This window comes from Pseudopodoces humilis, chromosome 6 (genome assembly GCF_049639895.1).
Source record: "Pseudopodoces humilis isolate 2021_Gansu_Grassland_sample_001 chromosome 6, ASM4963989v1, whole genome shotgun sequence".
Classification (NCBI taxonomy): Eukaryota; Metazoa; Chordata; class Aves; order Passeriformes; family Paridae; genus Pseudopodoces; species Pseudopodoces humilis.
The window spans coordinates 40,275,334-40,292,965 of NC_142205.1; the positions used below are offsets into that span (position 1 = coordinate 40,275,334).

At 37.8% G+C, this 17,632-nt stretch overlaps 1 protein-coding gene across 10 annotated transcripts in view; it reads right to left on the bottom strand.

Annotated features, from left to right (window-relative positions):
• RAPGEF2 (Rap guanine nucleotide exchange factor 2) overlaps positions 1–17,632 on the bottom strand; it is a 183,004-nt gene that overhangs the window by 4,688 nt on the left and 160,684 nt on the right. For 7 of the 10 annotated variants that reach the window (XM_014262039.2, XM_014262029.2, XM_014262016.2 and 4 more), the window contains 11 exons: positions 17,221–17,378; positions 13,088–13,328; positions 12,457–12,840; positions 10,713–10,924; positions 10,509–10,632; positions 9,875–9,898; positions 8,629–8,852; positions 7,617–7,808; positions 5,729–5,881; positions 3,498–3,723; positions 1,342–1,907 (listed from right to left, as the gene is read on the bottom strand). In XM_014262039.2, coding sequence (XP_014117514.2) covers positions 1,342–1,907; positions 3,498–3,723; positions 5,729–5,881; positions 7,617–7,808; positions 8,629–8,852; positions 9,875–9,898; positions 10,509–10,632; positions 10,713–10,924; positions 12,457–12,840; positions 13,088–13,328; positions 17,221–17,378 — 2,504 coding nt within the window. The remainder of the gene's footprint in view (positions 1–1,341; positions 1,908–3,497; positions 3,724–5,728; positions 5,882–7,616; positions 7,809–8,628; positions 8,853–9,874; positions 9,899–10,508; positions 10,633–10,712; positions 10,925–12,456; positions 12,841–13,087; positions 13,329–17,220; positions 17,379–17,632) is intronic. The other 3 variants (XM_014262034.2, XM_088056148.1, XM_014262022.2) reach the window with 3 other exon arrangements.

The window sequence follows — 17,632 nt, forward strand, 5'->3', positions numbered from 1 at the left end:
CTGGGACAAACTGTTTTAACTGATCAAAGCAGCATGAAGAAGTTTCTGAGAAACTTTATTCAAAGATTTCTGAAAATCAGATTGAGTTCTATAGAAAAATTCTATTGTAGAAAAATTCTACTGAAGTACTGCAAGAAATCAATGTCTATAAAGTTCAAAAGAACTATGTAAACCAGAGGGTTCTGCTGGATAGTGACACACAGTTACATTTGCAGGACAGTTAGTTAATAGTAATGAAGGGCATGGAATTGTGTTGGTTTGACTTTTCAGGTCTCTTTCATGTTCTTTCAAGTCTCTAAAAATGTAGTGGCAAGCACTGCCTTGAGAGGCAAGTTTGGAAGCACACCTGTTACACATTCTGGAGGAAACCAAGGGTATCAAAGAGTAAAATTAGAGATTGGCATGAATCTGTACACCTTCATCCTCTTAATAGTCCAGGGATTTAGACCCGCAACCAAGCTTTGAGGCAAAACGCCACTGCTAAGCAATATACTCAGGCAGAAAATGGAAAAGCAGTTTATCACAGTGGTCTCAGCATGACCTCAATCTGGCAGACATTCAGCTGTGTCAGCAAAAAATGGCTTTTAGATAGCTCTTCATGTTGACCTGACAAAAGGCAAAGAAGGGGGAATGAAAGGAAGAAAAGAGACAAAAATGCAGAGGCATTGGATGGCCCATGGATTGGGATGCATAGAAGGAACAATATGATACAAATGTTAAGCTCTGACAAAGACACCTTCATACTAATTTATATATTATCTGATCTTTCCATTACTGAATGCATAGAAATGTATTTCAACTCTAACTTCTTTGAAACCTCTTCAGTTTCAGCAGTCCAAAGAAACATTTCAGTTGGTATTTAAGCACAAAGGGATCCCATTTTCAGAAGTAAGGAACATTCACAGTTATCAGACAAGTCATACAAAGGTATAAAGTAAAACACTTCTATAAAAACCAGGCGACATTTACTAAGATTTCTAAATATAGCCTATGGAGCCTTACTGTGATGAGAAATTCAAATTTCAGAACAGACATCTAAATACATCAACCTCTCAAAATACTGTCCAGCAGTTCAGCTAGTTTTTTGATGTATGGCAGGCTCTCTTGAAACACAAAGGCACTGCCAGAACTGAGAATCAACAATAAATTATACTTTCCCTATCAATAAAAGCACAGTTAAAGGGAAAAATTTAAGAGCGACTACAAAATGCTCAGTTCTGCTTTAAAAATTAAAAAATAAAAAAATAAAAAAGTCAAACCAGACAAAAGAAATGCAGAACAATATGAGAAAACTTAAGCAAATTAATTAATTTACTTCATGGTAAACAGAAGTTAACTTACCAACAAGCCCCTTTGTACTACTTGATGCTGCTGCTGCTGCTGTGTGAGCGGGGACAGGAGCTGGCTTTGTCTCCTCTGCTGGTACAGATGTTATGTTACTGGTTTCAGCTTCAACCGAAACATCCTTCCCACCCCTCCGCTTTATGGTACCTGTATCACCCTCGGAGTCCTCTCCCCAGTATCCTGTGGAAGATGCCCAGCTTGCTCTGGACTGTGCTTGATCAAGGCCCTCCCTACCTTGACTTTGCCTGCCATACTTTGTGCCGTGGTCAGGGAACATCAGCTGGTCCATATGGCCGCCTGAGGCCCACAGTCCTGCCCCATCGCCTGAACTATCAAAATGAGCATGTCCAAAAGGCAGAGTCTCCCAGCTCCTCTGGTGCTGTATTGTCTGGATGTTATCGTGAGAACCACTCGAACAAGAAGTCCAGCTACCACGGCCACTGTCAGCTGCGTCGAGCGAAGCTCTGTCCCCCTGGTCCTGTGACAGCTCTTCTGTACTAGGAGAAGAAAGTACAGTTGCTCCAGCATACAGGCCTCTGGTCTCTGACAGCGGTGCATATGAGCTGGATACACATTGATGAGGGGGACAAAAAATCCAGTGTTGGAATTGGAAATCATGAACAAGACGCACAAAGAAACAACCAAAGAAAAACAAAACACACAATGGGTTGGACTAGGTAACCTTCATGACATTTTAAAGGTCCCTTTCCACCCAAACCATTCTATGGCTGAAGATTTTAATGCACTCTATAGTACTTATTGTTTGCATGAATGGCTAATTCAGTTTTGAGAATATAACACTTTTCTTTCAAGTATATCCTCAATAAAAAAAAAACAAACAAACACAACTGGATACATAACTTGCTGAAGCCTTACACTTCAGCAGTATAATTTTAAAAGGTAAAATCTTAACTTCACAACAGCCCTTTAAGAGAGGCAAACCACAGAGACACACATAGAGGGAAACAGACAGGGTTATTCTACTGCTTTTCCAGCCCTGCCGAGCAAATGGTACAAAAGCTAGAAACAGAATTTAGCAGGAGCTGGCTGATACTCAGGTTTAGATTTCAGATTTCTTTTTCTGCTTAGGAAACTATGAAAGCTACCCTTTCAACATTTCCTGCAAATAGAAATGCATTTTAATCTTATTTTTGGAAGCACCCGCTACTTTGTAGAGCAAGTATGTTTTCTGTAGCCTTTCAATGATTAAGTGAGCCAGACACGATCCCTTACACAGCAGCAGAGAAAACTGACAAAATGTCGCTTTTGCTTAGTAGATACCCAGGCTCCTGGGACTTGTTATTCCAGGGCACCTTCCTATGCAGCCTGGAACCCTCTTCTTCCAAATATTTAAGACACCTGATTAAAAAGTTTGCATAGCCCAAGATTCCCAAAGCTGAATCACAGCAGTTTTGGAACAGGTCTGCCATTCACAGACCCTGCAGGATTAAAACCCCAGAAACCATTCAGAGGACTGAAGCATCCAAATAACAGCTAAAAAAAAAAAAAAAAATAAAAAAAAGTAAGTGGAGACTAAACAGGAGCCAAAGCTCCAATTATTTGCACACCAAGGCTCACTGCTGGAGATTTAGGGAACTCCTCACAGCACTAGCTTCCCCACCATTACAGAAGTTAATTACCTAGAAAATTACAAGACAACCAGCAGCGTAATGTGAATTTTAGCTTGCAATTATTGTTGACTAGAAGAGATATTTGGAGTAAAATATTTTGGATTTAGACAAATATGCACTTTTCCATGAAGCAGACTGGAAAATTGCTAGCTATTTCTGTTCTCAGTTTGATCACTGAATAATTGTATGAATATCTCATCTACTTCAGTTTATTTCCCATGGAGAAAGCAGGCTAGGGTACTAGTCTGCCACAAAGTGGATAATCTATGGCACCACTGAAATGCTCAGATGGTAACATCTACTGAGGTGAAGTCTTGCTGCTGTAGACCTCATCATTCACTCAGGAGTGCAAAACCTTTTCTTGGCAGGAATGGAGCATTATCACAAAATGCAGCACTGAAGCAGAAGAGCAGAGGAGAAAAAATACTTGAGAGATATAGGGGAAGTTACATGGACAAATACACATGCCACATACACACTATATGAAAGTATAATACAAGTAAGCACAAATAAGATTCTTACCCTAAACTGTACTGATCTGGTTCAATCATGATTCTTCTATCAATCCTTCCCACACCAAGATTTGTCTCCACAATGCTGACAGAATGCCTCTGTCTCCTCTCATCATGCAGGGAGACTGGCATAGAGTCAAAAGAGGAATTGCTGACAATACTAGATCTAGAAGAAATTTCACTGTGACCAGAATCGGAGAAGTTATCCACGGTGCTGCTTGGAGCCAAAGTGTAGCCTGCAAGGGAATATCGCGTTAATCAGACTCTCCAAGACATCTCCAAGATGCCTGCTCAGTTCTTGTCAGGCCACTGGCAATACTGCAATAAAACTGGCAATAAAACAAAGCTACCATTACATTTACACAGCCCTGCAAAAGTGTGTGACACTGTCTTTGGGATCTTAATCAGAGACTGAGGATTGTAGGAACATGTCCTATTCATTTACACACCAACTGCTCTCCTTCTCTCTTCTCTGCTCTCCTCTCCTAAATCCTCTGCAAATTCATCACCATACTTGTATCCTCACATTATGAAATATTACTTCTCAAAATCTGCCTGTCCATAAACACTGTCTTCAAGACTGGAAGGAAAGAGATGCTCTGGTTGAGATTACTGCTTAAAGTAAGCCCAGAGACTCTCTTATACAGTCTTTTAATTCTGCAACGCTACACCTCAGAGATGAACAGATATATGAAGCCCAGATGTCTGGGCTGACTGCTTATTACATATCTTACCTGAGAGACAAGCAGGTTTTCAAGTTTCTTTGTGATAATTGGCTGACTAATTAATTCCAAATTCTGTATTACTGGAATTATGGTGAAATTTGGAATTGGGTAGCACTGACACAGTCCGAGATAAAATCTGCAAACCATGTCATAGGAGCAAATTCAGCAAATTCAGCTTTTCTTTCAGTATTAAATAAATTGTGCTGAATGTTCTTGCCAGCTAACTTAAAGATCGTTAAATACATCCACAAGACACTGCAGTTTTCAATTTTTTGCCTTCACTCTACTCCTAAGTCCCAAAATACTTCAATGGATCTACCCCAGTTCACTTGTTGAGAACTAATGCTGGGAATTAATGCTGTCATTTTTATCTGAAAGAACATTTTTAATCATGTTTATGATTTGCTCTTTGCAAAAATAAAGTCCTGTTCACACTGTGAGTCAAGTACAGAATTCCAATTCCTTTTTCAAAAAGTGCACAGGCCTGACCATATTTATATAAGTTCACTCTTTGTTAATGTTGTATAGAGAAATAACGATGACAGCTTAGAAGAACTTTAGATGATGTATCCTCTACATATTATCCTCTTCCATCTGACCTTAGTAAATAACACTTCAATACAAGTCACTCCAGCCCCAATGTATATTTTACCATAATGCTCAATTATGTAACTGTTAAAACTGAACTTTTATGCTATTCTGAAAAAAGAGTAACTTAGAAGTCACATGCAATACATCTAGGCTATCACATTTCCAAAGTTGTTTTTTATTTTGTTTAAACCACAGGACAATGACTCCATACTCTGTCTTGTCAATTCATAACCAGAACTACAATGAAAGCAAACAAACAGCTTTGAAAAAATCCCTTTAAAAAATAACTGTGAAATGACTTAAAAATATCTTTTTTTTAAAAAAAAAAAGTTTTAAAAAAATTTTATAAAAAGCTCCAATATATAATACCATTCCTCAAAAATTCATACACACAGTTTAAAAAAATCAGGCTTCTATTAAAATATTCTGTAGTATAAAATATAAATTACAATATTAAATATTCTGAATTCCAAATACATTAAGCCTTTCTGTCATACACAGGTTACATCCCACTCAGATGTGTGACACAGCAAATAATTTTCTAATAGACCAGCATGGTCAAAGCTGCACAAAGATTTTAAGTTTCAACTCTCACATCCTTTCACTGAAAGAAGGAAACAGTGATCATAGGAATATTTTTTGTCAGAAGCAGCTGCAGCCAGAGTGACCTACTGCATCAAATCCTATATCACACCAGGCTATCTTTTCTGGCTTTTGATCAGCAGAGGGCTTTCAAGGACCCTTGAAATCAGGTTCACAGCTACCTTTCATGTATCCCACTCTGCACCACATTTTCTGCCCTCTTGCTGACCGTATGTGACAAAAATAGGAGAAGCAGTATTGAGTGCCCAAACTCTCTCTCAGAAGCTTCCAAAGTCCATGAGCTTCAAGAAACAGGGTAAGAAATATTGAACACGTCTACTACCTTTCCTTGGAGAGCTCTGTGGTGAAGTAGGAGGAGAAGACAACTGTGAAGATGCACTTGAGACAGCGTCTTCAGATTGCTTCTTGTGACGATCCAAACTTCCTTCTTCCGATAATGAAAGGATTTTCTTTAAAGCTTGTGGGGAGTTAATGCCTTTAGGTAAGAATTAAAGTAGGCAGATGTAAAGAACAGTATAAATACATCCTTATGTTGCACAATGCATTTGTAGAGCAGACACCCTACCCTACAGGAAGAAAAAGCTACATTTTTTCCCTGTATTTTTCTGAGTTCTTGACACCAGCTGAAATAAAGCAAAATGTTAAAACTTATTCCCATTTAAAATATATTTTTTATTTTTGCATATTAGTGCAGATGGTCTTTCATTCTGGCCACTTAAGATAAATACTTTGCCACGGAAAATATGAAGATTTGATGTTGCAAAATACTGCCTATACAACATATAATTGAGGATATGCATAGGAATGGTTACTGAGAAGCTTGAACTAAAATTAGCTTAAATACAGACACACCCATCTCACTGGTTAGTGGAGATTTATATAGTAAGAATTCAAACTACTCTCCTGTTTCTTTTCTATTCAGAGTAGCCTAGAAGGTCAAAGGAAGCCAGAAAGAAAACTAATAAGGATTAGGCTTACGAAACAAGGCCATCCTGCAGCTGCCTTTCTCTCATTTTTAAGAACTATCTCTGCACCAGCTTATTTTGGGAAACTACAGAGTAAAAACATCCTGAAGATGATATATGATGTAAAGATCTAGGGCATCAGGAATTGCTTTTCCCAGACTACATTTATCCATCTCTCCTCCCCTCCCCTCAAAAATCCACCCTGGGACAGCCTTACAAGTGAAGACAGAGTTTCTCTTACATTTTTGCCAATGTTTGTGGTAGAGGTTAGTCCAAGCATTTTATCTTTGATCTGTTGATAACAATCCTGCTATCAATAATTCATAGCTGCCTGATCAGCATAACCTAGTCAGTTTTCAGAAACTTTGCCACTATGAGCAAAAAACTGCAGTCTATGGAGCTTCAAAGTCTTTTTAAGATTAAAATTTAATGGTAAAATCAGCAAGATCTGGATGAACATTGAATTGTTTCTTGCTCATTTTGCTGCTTCTAATGCCTTATTGCAGCCCAAACAGTGCATGAGGAAAACCAATAGAGTGAAATCAGAATTAAGTTCTTGTGCAATAACCATCATGAAAAAGGAAGGGCCAGCTATACAGAGCTAGTAGGGATATTACCATGCTTGTGATTAAAGGAGTTTGTTAATAGAGCATACATGTTTTTTGTACATATGTTGGGACACAGATTTGGAAATCAGGGTAGAATTTGTTCCCATAGTCTGGTACCTTTCTGTAGTATATGGAGGCAGCAACAACTGCATAACAACAGTAAAAAAGCAGAAGTGAGTAGAAACCAAAGGGACAACTGTCAATGTGAAAGTTTAGACCCACATTTCTGACAGGACTGCCAGTTTGAGCAGGCCTGAATTTCACCTTAAAAATTTAACTTGTGAAGAGACACCAAAAGTTCTGAGGCATCTCAAAAACTCCAGGTCCCTAATTCCTCTAGAAAAGTTAAGGCAAGATCCCAGGGCAAACAGTGAGAAACACTTATTCTTTCCAGCTGCTAGTAACAGGTAAATACTTACACTGATAAAACTGACAGGATGCTTTCCCTAAATTTGTTTCTTTCCATTTCTAGAGAAGAGAACTATGCCTAGAGAACTAGACACTGCATGAACAGGTATAACCTGCATATCATACTACCAGAAATGGAAGTCTGAACTGTATTTGATTAAAAATGTCTTCCCAACATAGGCAAACAAACTTTAGAAAATTAAACTAAATTCTTCCGTGTTCCACCTACCAAATGGTGGGAGGTCTTTGACTGGCACTTTCTTGCGAGAGGGATAAAGAGACACGGCTGGGACCTGCAGTGCTTGGTTTACTTTATGCTGCTGCTGCTGCTGCTGCTGCACTTTCTGCTGGATGCCTGCCCGGGGAGCCACTGGTGACGTTTCAGATTTCCCAGATCGCTTGTCTCCTGTGTTCTTCGGCACTTTGCAAGAAAGGGGACAAAAACTGAATGACTACTAGCTAAGAACACAGTGCTGTTTTAGTCTGAGGACTGCAAAGCCCTCTGATTAACAATTACAAGGTGCTCAAATACTGGTACAATTAATGCAGCATGATATCTTGAGGCAGGAAAGATGAAGAGGAAAAGAGGGGGAGATGTAACTCCATTTAAAAGCTGTACATTATCAATGAAAGTTTTCTTTCTCAAAATAGAGCTCTGATAAATGACCACTGTTACAAAAAACATGATCAGAAGTTATACTGGGCAATCATAATGACTACAACTGATTCAGAACAGACATATAATTACTAGTTTTTGCTACCCTGCAGAAAGGGAAGGGCATAAAATGCAGTATTTTCCTAAAATCGAAACAAAATTGATATCCAGGATAAGGTTCCCCTCTGCTGGCCCAGGTACAGCCTTCCAAGTATCTCTGAAACACCTGGACGTAAGAAAATTCCCTACTCCCTCAGAATAACCATATCGCTATTCACACTAATAACCTCAGTATATCAGAAATATAAAAGAACTTTTGACTCCTCCATACCCTTTGCACAGACAAATCTAAAAAGCCATTGTACACTTCATTGTGACATCATTTTAAAGCCTTATCACCTGTGTCTCTATCCTATTAATCCACAAGATTATTTCCTTAGGATTCATAGACGTTTAGTACTTAAAAATGACTAGACAAATAATTTTCTACTTCACTGTCTAGTTACTGTTCCCAGTTGATTCATTGGACTAGAAACAGTTACATGGAACAGTTTTCTTGAAATCCACAACAAATGACAGCGCTCACGTGTGTTCGTGGCTGGCTCACACTGCAGAGAGAGAGTCTGGAGGCTCTCTTCATCCATTTCCAGATCCAAGTTTGAGAGATACTGCTTCACTTTCCGTGCCATCTGAGCATCCTCGTAGAGCTTTTTAGCATTAAGAAAGGAGCTGCGACGGACCCGCTTTTTATGCCCCCCCGCTTGTGCAACATCCAGCACTGCTGCATTGGCACTGCCCTGGCTGAGAGACCTGGAGTGAGGGGGAAGAAAGAGAGCAAAGGTATGACTTAGTCCAACATGGTATTGCCCTATAAATGTGAAACGTGCAAGAGAGTGCATGAATGTCAGTCTATGGTCAAAGCTTACATGCCTCATTCCAGTAAGTCAAACAGCTATAACAGATAGAAAGATGAGGGCCAGGAAATCTTTTTTTCTTGGTTACAGGCACTATTTTAATGGCACAGATATTTTAACCTATTTTGCTCACACTAGGCAGTAACACTTCACACATCTAGAAAAGCATTCAAGGTAGTTCTCTCAAGCCATCTACTGAGAGGATTGGAGCATTAGGAAAAGCTCATGCAGTAAGGCAGTGCTGACACAAGACTATATTCAAGGTTCAAATTCAAATGCATATAAAGTAGGCATTTTGAAAGCCCTCTGTGTTTTAAATCAGATTGTATACAAAATGTACAGCTTAGTTTTACAGAATAGAACTTCTTCATAACTTGCAAGACTGAAGAGAATTTTGTTCAATAAAATTATCAGCTAGTTATGTCATATACATTTCAGTGTATGCTTATCTATATGAAAACTAAGCATTGACCCTTAATTGTTAAGGTAAAAATGATGGCTAGTTGTAATATGAAAGTAAGTTAGTCAAGCAGATAACTCTAAGTTTTAACTTTTGAATTTGATTGTGTTAATTCTTAAATAGGTATAAGGAAATTAACACCTTTGAAATTTTAACACTGAAATTTTCAGCTGCTGCAACTTTGTTATTTTGTAATTTCTCCTTGACCGAAAGTCACTTCTTTCAGCAATTTAAACTGAAGGTGGGAAAGAACATTCGACTTCTACCTATGACCACTTAAAAATAATTTCTGTGTTTTAATCTCAAATCAAAAGCACTCCTAGATTAAAATGTAGTCAGTAAAAAAGGGTTAACGAAAAAAATGCCAAAGCACCAGAAAATTAAAGATAGAAAGTAGGAAAAAATGCAAATGGTAAAGGAAGAATGAATGTCTGTGTGTGTTGTCTCCAACCACTTACCCCAAACTCCTCCATTTCTTCTTCCTGCAAGTGAGAGCCACGAAGAATAAAGCATGGGTTTAAGAAGAGATAGAGAAAGATCACAAGCTCAGAAAGAAAAAGACCAGACCTCAGGACAAGCAGTTCTGGAAGCCCACAAACACTAAAAAGAGCCTTGACTTGGGCATACAGTCAGATATTACAAACTCTTATAGCTCAAATTAAGAAAAAAAGAGTATGCAATAAGCTTGTCAAAGGTGAAGTCAAAGAGCATTCACTCCATGTTTTCTAACACAAGTAGCTGACACTGACTCAGCTACTACTTCTACTAAATCAAAGTTATAAGGCTGACACCCATAAATGTTTTAAATAGGCTAATAGATCTATTTTCAAGACAGTTTCTCTCCCTCCCACTGATAGAATCTCATTTCTATGAAGTAACTGTCAACTACGGAATAGTAAAACACATTTTAGACTGTATCAGTTACCACAAAATGTAATGGTTCCTCCAGTTTTAGACCACCACATCATGCTTTTCAATTGCTAACACAAAAACTTCACACTGCTCCAATAGAAGAGGCACATAAAAGTGCCTCTTGCTGACACCTAGCCTTGTCCCAGCTGGGGAAAGCTCTGCCTGGTACAGCACACTTACCTTGTTCTAAACATGAGAGCAGGATCCATGTTCACAGATGCCATGCGACCAACATGGCGTATCTCCTTCGCAATCATCCGCAGCTTCTCAAAATTCACCAGGCCCTCCACTTTAGAATCATTTCCTACAATCAACAACATCAGTGATTAGGCAGGAAAGTTACTTTTCCTTAGCTAGTGAAATACAATATACTTCTGCCTTTACCTTCATGAAGGAATGTAAGGTCCTTTTTGATGACAGGAAACAGGGGGATAATAGGGGGCTGTAGGTTTTGGCTGTTAAGGACATTACGATATTTTGCCATATTCCTGGATGGATCAAACAAGTCCTGCAGATCTTGAAACAGTTTTTCATACTTGCTCGGAAGCTTTTCCCAAGTAGTTCGGAGCCTTGCAACTGGTGCCAAATTCAGGCCACTTGAAACAAAAGAAGTGCAAAAAAGTTGAAGAACAAGAGAAAGAAACAAAAAAATCCTAGAAAAGACCATATTGAATTTTGTATGGTAAAAATACCGTATAGCCAAAATACCCGAGCACAAAAGTGTCAATAAAGTAACAGAAATTTAGAAAGTTCTTTTTGCCAGCATGTATTATAGAATAATGAAGTTCATTTTAATAAAAGCCATAAAAACTGGATATATCTGCATGATGTAACCATAAACAGAAAAAAGTTACACTTGGATGAGTAATTAAACCTTACAGTTTTTGTTGATTTAGAACAGTGTCTGAGTTTGATAAGACTATCATAATCTAAGTACCTCAGGATCACCACTTCCAGATTAACAAACTGTCTGAAAGAACATCTTCTCCATGATAATGTTCAAGTGGTGACAGCACACTGACCCACCTTATTTCTGTAATAATCTGACTTTGTTCTTTCTAGATGAAATTTCATAACACTCTCCATATCTAAGGTTATTCTCAAGCTGTAGCTGGTACAAACCCCCTTCTTCCCCTGCAATGACACGGACTGTCTTGCTGTTAATTTCTACCTGTTGCAAAGTCTGATACCTAGAATCTTTCCTTCACTCAATTTTTTCCTACCAGATAGGCTCCTTTTATTTCTCATTGAGATTGGCTGAAATAGCTGAACAAAATCTCAATATTTTGATGTCTCAGAGATGCTGACTGATCATCAGCATGGATCTTTGACTTTGGAACTTGCCCCATTTGCTGAAAAGTATTCAAACCTACTCATCTTCAGGGAAAGTGTCACATTCAATCTGCTGACTGAATGTCAAGACAATGATGACAAGAGCTTGTGTCGAAGACAACGATTGCACTTTCAGTTTGAGACAACTTACTTGAGCTTTTTCATGAGAGACAATATAGGGGGATTGTTTTTGTTTGTGTTTTAAAAAATGTGTATAAACATAGACATTAGAATTTTCTCTCTTCCTTCTTATTCCAAAACGAAGAAGGGTTTTCTGAGATTTTCAGTGCATTTTAAAACTCTTATTAAAAGATTTTTATTTTCAGGCTGTTATGGTATCACAGTGTGTTATTGATTATTATCAGAGTTCTACGGAAGGAACTGCTCATAGAAAGAAAACCAAAGGCAACATATCATGGCTGAATGAATTTAAGATACTGGAGAGTATGGATAAAAATCAGCTGCTTTGTGGAAATTAACCCATTCATTTGAAACAATTATGTAGTTTTCATGTATATACCCATTTTTTCATTTGGTCTTTGTCTTTAAATAAGTGCACTAGTTTCTCTAGTGCCATCTTCACCTTGCCACACTACCTTGAGCAATAACTACGTAACAGTAGCATTTCAAATAATATTTCAGCAAATATTTCAGATTACAGAAAACACCGTCCTTAGTAGACTGCCAAGTGTTGATGTTAGCAATATAAACTGTTTTACTCTGTTAAGTACATTTTATTTTTGAGACTCATGTAAGTTGCTTTTTACTTAGAAGTAAAATTATTAGTGGGCAATACCTAATGATGGCAAACATCGAGTTGAAGTTCTTGCACTCTCTGCAGTGTAGCGCTATCTTAATAAAATGCTTAATGATCTTCATCCTTTTCAGCTGGTTGGTTTCTCTTAGAATCTCAGAAGCCACCCAGAATGTCTCTTGATTTATCACCTCTTCAAACTTTTTTAGATTAGTGCAGCCTGTTTTTGATTTGAGTTTAAACAAGTCATCTATGTATTCCGTGGGTTCAATATTACGGAACAGCTCGAAGTTTCTCATGGAGAGTTGGGTAGCCACCTCAACAGTACTGAGCTGTAGTAGGGAAATCTGGCTTTCCCTTAGTAACTCTTGAGCATCTTCATCTGAACAAAGAGTTTCTGTTTCCATGTTGTTCTTCAGGTAATACCTGTAAAAACAAAATTCAGAAAAATACACTAGATACAATATACCTGATTAGTGCTAAGAGTTACAATAATGATTCTGTTAGAATCTGAGAATAAAATTAACTTCACCAGCCTAGGTATTAATGAGAAGTTGCATAAAAGCAGCGATGTGTTGCAAAGAAACAGAATATTAAATAATTAACACTCCTTTAACAAGATTTTTGACTTAATAAATTGGCATCATCAGTTTCAGCTCAGTCTCCATCTTACCTGCCACTCAGCTGTATCCTGTCAGCAAGCTTGGACAACTGATCAGGAAGCCTCCTTTGCTTGATGACACCCTCAGGTGTGACAGAGACTTCACACAGTGAATAGGCATCAGGGGTTGCAGTGAGAGCAAATTCCCTGATGGCCTGGATGACCACTTCCTTGGCTGTTGTGTCCTTGCTGATCATTATGTAGCGACTTTGCTGGTCTGCCTTGAAAACCCGCAGGACTTGGTCTGGTAATTCTGGGGAAAAAATTACAAGCAAGTTATGCAATTTAGTAAGAAAAGAAAAATAAGAACTTAGTGGTACAAGAATGAGCAAGTCACATTGAATTTAATTATTAGTGTTATCAGTTTTTACTTCAGTTAAAGTCCTAATGAAAAGCTAGGTTCTTACTGACAAATATCTTCAGCAAAAGCTAGTTCTATTACCATCCAGAAAAAGAAGCTAGTTAGGCTATAAATTAAGCAAGCCACAAAAATGTTAATATTTTCAAAGCTGGGACAAACAAACTAATGAGCATGAATCTATTGAAATCCAGACCCACTGATCAAATGAATATTGCTAGTTATCACTGTATTATTAGGAAAAAAAAAAAAAAAAGATAAATTAAATTATATAGGTATCCATAACTGGGGTTTATAACCTCAGGTATTTTTAACTGACAAGTATTTCAATTAATTTAATTTCTTCCCTTTCTTTGAAATAAACTTTTCTAGTTTTGTGAGGCATGACATCTACTCATTTTTCTTTAATATGTTTCTTCTTAAAAATAATTAATTTTTTAGATCAATGAGGTCATACAGCAACAAAATATATAATAATAGAAAACCTTCTAAATGAAGGCTTCTGAAATGACTACCATAAAAAAACACTGAAAAAACAGCTGTCAAATGAAAATAATAACTTTGGTACAACTAGAGGGGCTTATTTTGTGAGACCTGAATGTGCATGACATGTACAAGTTACTACAGAAAGATCTGTTCAACAGCAGAAATCTTGTGACAAAAGAACAAAACTTAACACCTCCCCACTGATCTTGCATGTTTCCAAAATAATAATTTCGAAAGCATTAAGATAAATCTCTCTGATAAGAGTTCATTTACATGCCACAAAGGCTTTTTAGGCTTAAATATATTATTTTACAAATTTCATACAACTAATTCTGTAACTTTAAAGCTCACAGTAGTTTTTTGTAGCTTGAGAAGTACTAATACCAGAACACACTAGAACTGATTACATCATAAGTTACACATAAAGGATGTCAGTTTTTAGCCCTTCCTAAGCATTTGAGTTAAATGTACAAATGCTTCATAACAAGCAAGCCAATTTTACCTTTTATCACCAACTCTACACTGACCCATCTTCCTTCAGTAATTAGTTGAAGAGGGATACAGAGCAGAGTATTTTCTGAAATACTTTCTACATTTCTTGACACCTGGAGGAAGGCAGATGCCAAAGACACAGCCTTTTGGAGATGTCATTAAAAACCAGACCCTTCTCTAGATCTTGCTGCCTCTTGCTGTTACAGAAATATTTGCCAAAGAAATGCTGTAAAGTTGAGAAGCTACTGTAAACAGGACCAAGGTGAGAAATTGTTTAAGGGTCCCTAGAAGAAAAAATGTTTTGTGCAACAAGGAAATAACCTGCTCTGCTGGGTAACTGAAGTCAATATGAAGAAATGCAGGGGACAGCAAACAGAGGAGTCCCATCTTTGCACTGCATTTTACCACCCAATTTCTCAGGCTGCCTACCCATCAGAGCTGGGAGCAAAAGCTCTACAGAGAATACACAGACGTCTGCCAGCAAGTGAAATGACTGCAGCCATAGCAATGGTAGCAAGTAATTCAGCCCAATAATTTTTAAATAAAACACTTGAAGAGAATCATAATCACCCCCCTTCACTGGTTTTCAAAAAGGGAAACTGGAGTGGCAGGCTGAAGAATGCAATGCTGTATGATAGGAATCTATTCCCTTAGAAAGATTGTGAGGGGAAAGAAAAAGTACCAGTGACTGGCAGTTCATCATTACTCTATTATTTTGACTTCCAATCAAATAGCAAAGGCAGCACAAGAAAAGAGAAATCAAAGTGCTATTGAACATTTAAAAATAAACCTTTAAAAGTATATTTGAGACAGCCCGAGCCAATCAGAAGAAAAACTAAAATGACTCCTTGCAGATTTCAAGCTGTTCACACTTTCTCCTCAAAGACTACTCTTCTAAAAGGAGAAAGTTGTTTTATTTTCTATCCTGAGGGATATGTCTCAAAGCCTCAAAGGACAGCTGCTCTACCAATTTCTCTTTCTCCTCCAGTGCATTCAATTTCTTGCAAGCTGCCTCCATTTCCATCTTTAATTTAGACCAAGGTAGTAAAAGGAATTAAAACTGCAGGCTTTAATTTTTTCAAGTCTTGAAATACATAGAAATATAATTCAACTCTTCTATATACAATGCAATCATCTCTAAAGCCCTTAAGGTCTATGTTTGTCATTTCAAGTCCCCTTTTCCTACTTTCCACAAAGGAAAAAAAATTTGCCTGAGAATTACTTTAAAAATATTCCATGTGTGGACATTCAGGCAAATTTAAAAAAAACAAAAACAAAACAAACTTTTTTTTTTAATGAAGAAGAAATGTATTTCCTACAAAGACATGGAAAAACTGTTAAAACATGGGAGCAATAGCAATACATCATATTGATCTCCCTTCCTCAGTGCAAAATGCAAACAGTTGAACCTTATTCATTTATTAAGCTTCTCTAAACTCCATCTGTAATTTAAAGGGCTCTAGGCTTGAAATGGCTTTCCTTCTCATGGAAGTTTGTCCAAGCTCATGAGACAGGAATGCCCACAGCTTTGGGAGTTGGCCACTTGCTGCACTTGGCGTTAGAGGCACTCTAATTACCTAAAACTGTCTGGTCTAGGTAAGTGGTAAGCTAGAGAATGGAATTTTCACCCATTTATAGAAAAAGTCCTGATGAAAAGCTAGGCTCTTACTGATAAAGAATAGCTTCAGGGTGCTGGAACTAGCCATTAGGTAAAATACAAAAAAATATACACCTTCCCAGTCCCTCAGAATCAATCTTAGGCACTGGGGCAAAAATCACAAGCGACCTCTTTGCAATCTCTTCTAGCCCTGAAACACCTGAGAAGAAGTAATGCTCAATACCCCAGGTTCAAGCACAATGACTGCACTAACTCAGCCAGTGTGTAGGCTGATAGTTAAGCACCATCCCTTCAGCTAATCCTTTAGGTAATGTTTGAAATCCCTCAGCCTTAGGAGGGCACAGTATTTTCAGTTTTACTTTTGAATAATTCTCTAAAGATTAGGCTAAAATAACCAAGTGTCTGGAGAGCTACCATCACCATATCCTGCTCCAGAAGCTGTATTTTAATAGCAAAGATTTGGATACTTAACTCAGGAAAGGTTTCCCACTAAGAACCTTCCTGCAGCCAGATAAGAGCACAAATCCCAGCCCTACCAGGAGCTCCAGCTAAACCGTTCTTATAAGATAAGGTTCTCAAGTTTCTCATATTCTCCCCCTATTTCTCCCTCACTCACCCCTGTGCTTTGATCCTCTCTAAATGTGTTCATTTTTTATCTATTTCAGAAAGGGATTTTATATTCAAAGAATTTGGCATACAGCTGTAGGGCAGGGTGACTAACAAGAAACTTTGAAACTCTGTCCCTTACAAATGTTCTAGAAATTATGTAAGTCTGTTCAGAAAAAGACTGAAATACATGCCTAGTGTCCCAGTCCAATGTCCTTTCCCTTTACTATAAGCTAATGATCTGCTATGCTATTTGAAAATATTGCAGTCTTATAAACAATGATCCATAGAGGCAAATTATAAAATACCGAGCAAAACAGGTTTTTACTAGCCAAGAATACTCAATCAGTAAGAAGCACTCTATATACAGCATACATGAAAAACAGACATCTATTGTATGTGGGTAAAGTATATTGTAGCAGATGTAATAAATCCTAACACAATGAATATGTGACTAATTTGTGTGTGACAGCAAACAGTTAATAAAAACTCACATGTCTCTTCAGACTACAAATCCAAACAAAAAACCTGAACTATGAAAGGAAATTAAAAGGTCAAGAACAACAATAAAAAAAGGATTCTTACCTGGAGTAGTATTAAAGTCTAAGATGCGGTGATGAGACTGCAGCAGGTCGGGATTACTGGATGACAAGGTTCCACTGACAGGTAAAGCTGGAGGAATGTGCTTTGTTTGCCTCAGTCCCACAATGCTGTCATCCTGAGACTGGCCAATTCCAATGTCACTGCAATCAGAAAGAAACAAAATCAGGACTGACAGGCATTCAGAGCTTGGCTGCACTAGAGGGATTCAGTGATGTCTCTATTGCTACATTTTCATACTTTCAATTGTTACTACAGCAATTGCTATTTAGAAGTAAAGGTTCTTCAGACAACGGGACTTGCTTTGGCAAGTCCACTCACAGTGACTCGATTTGCCTGCTCATGCTGCCAGAAGATCCTCATCATTAAGCTCTGAGTTGCTAGGCTCATTTTTTAA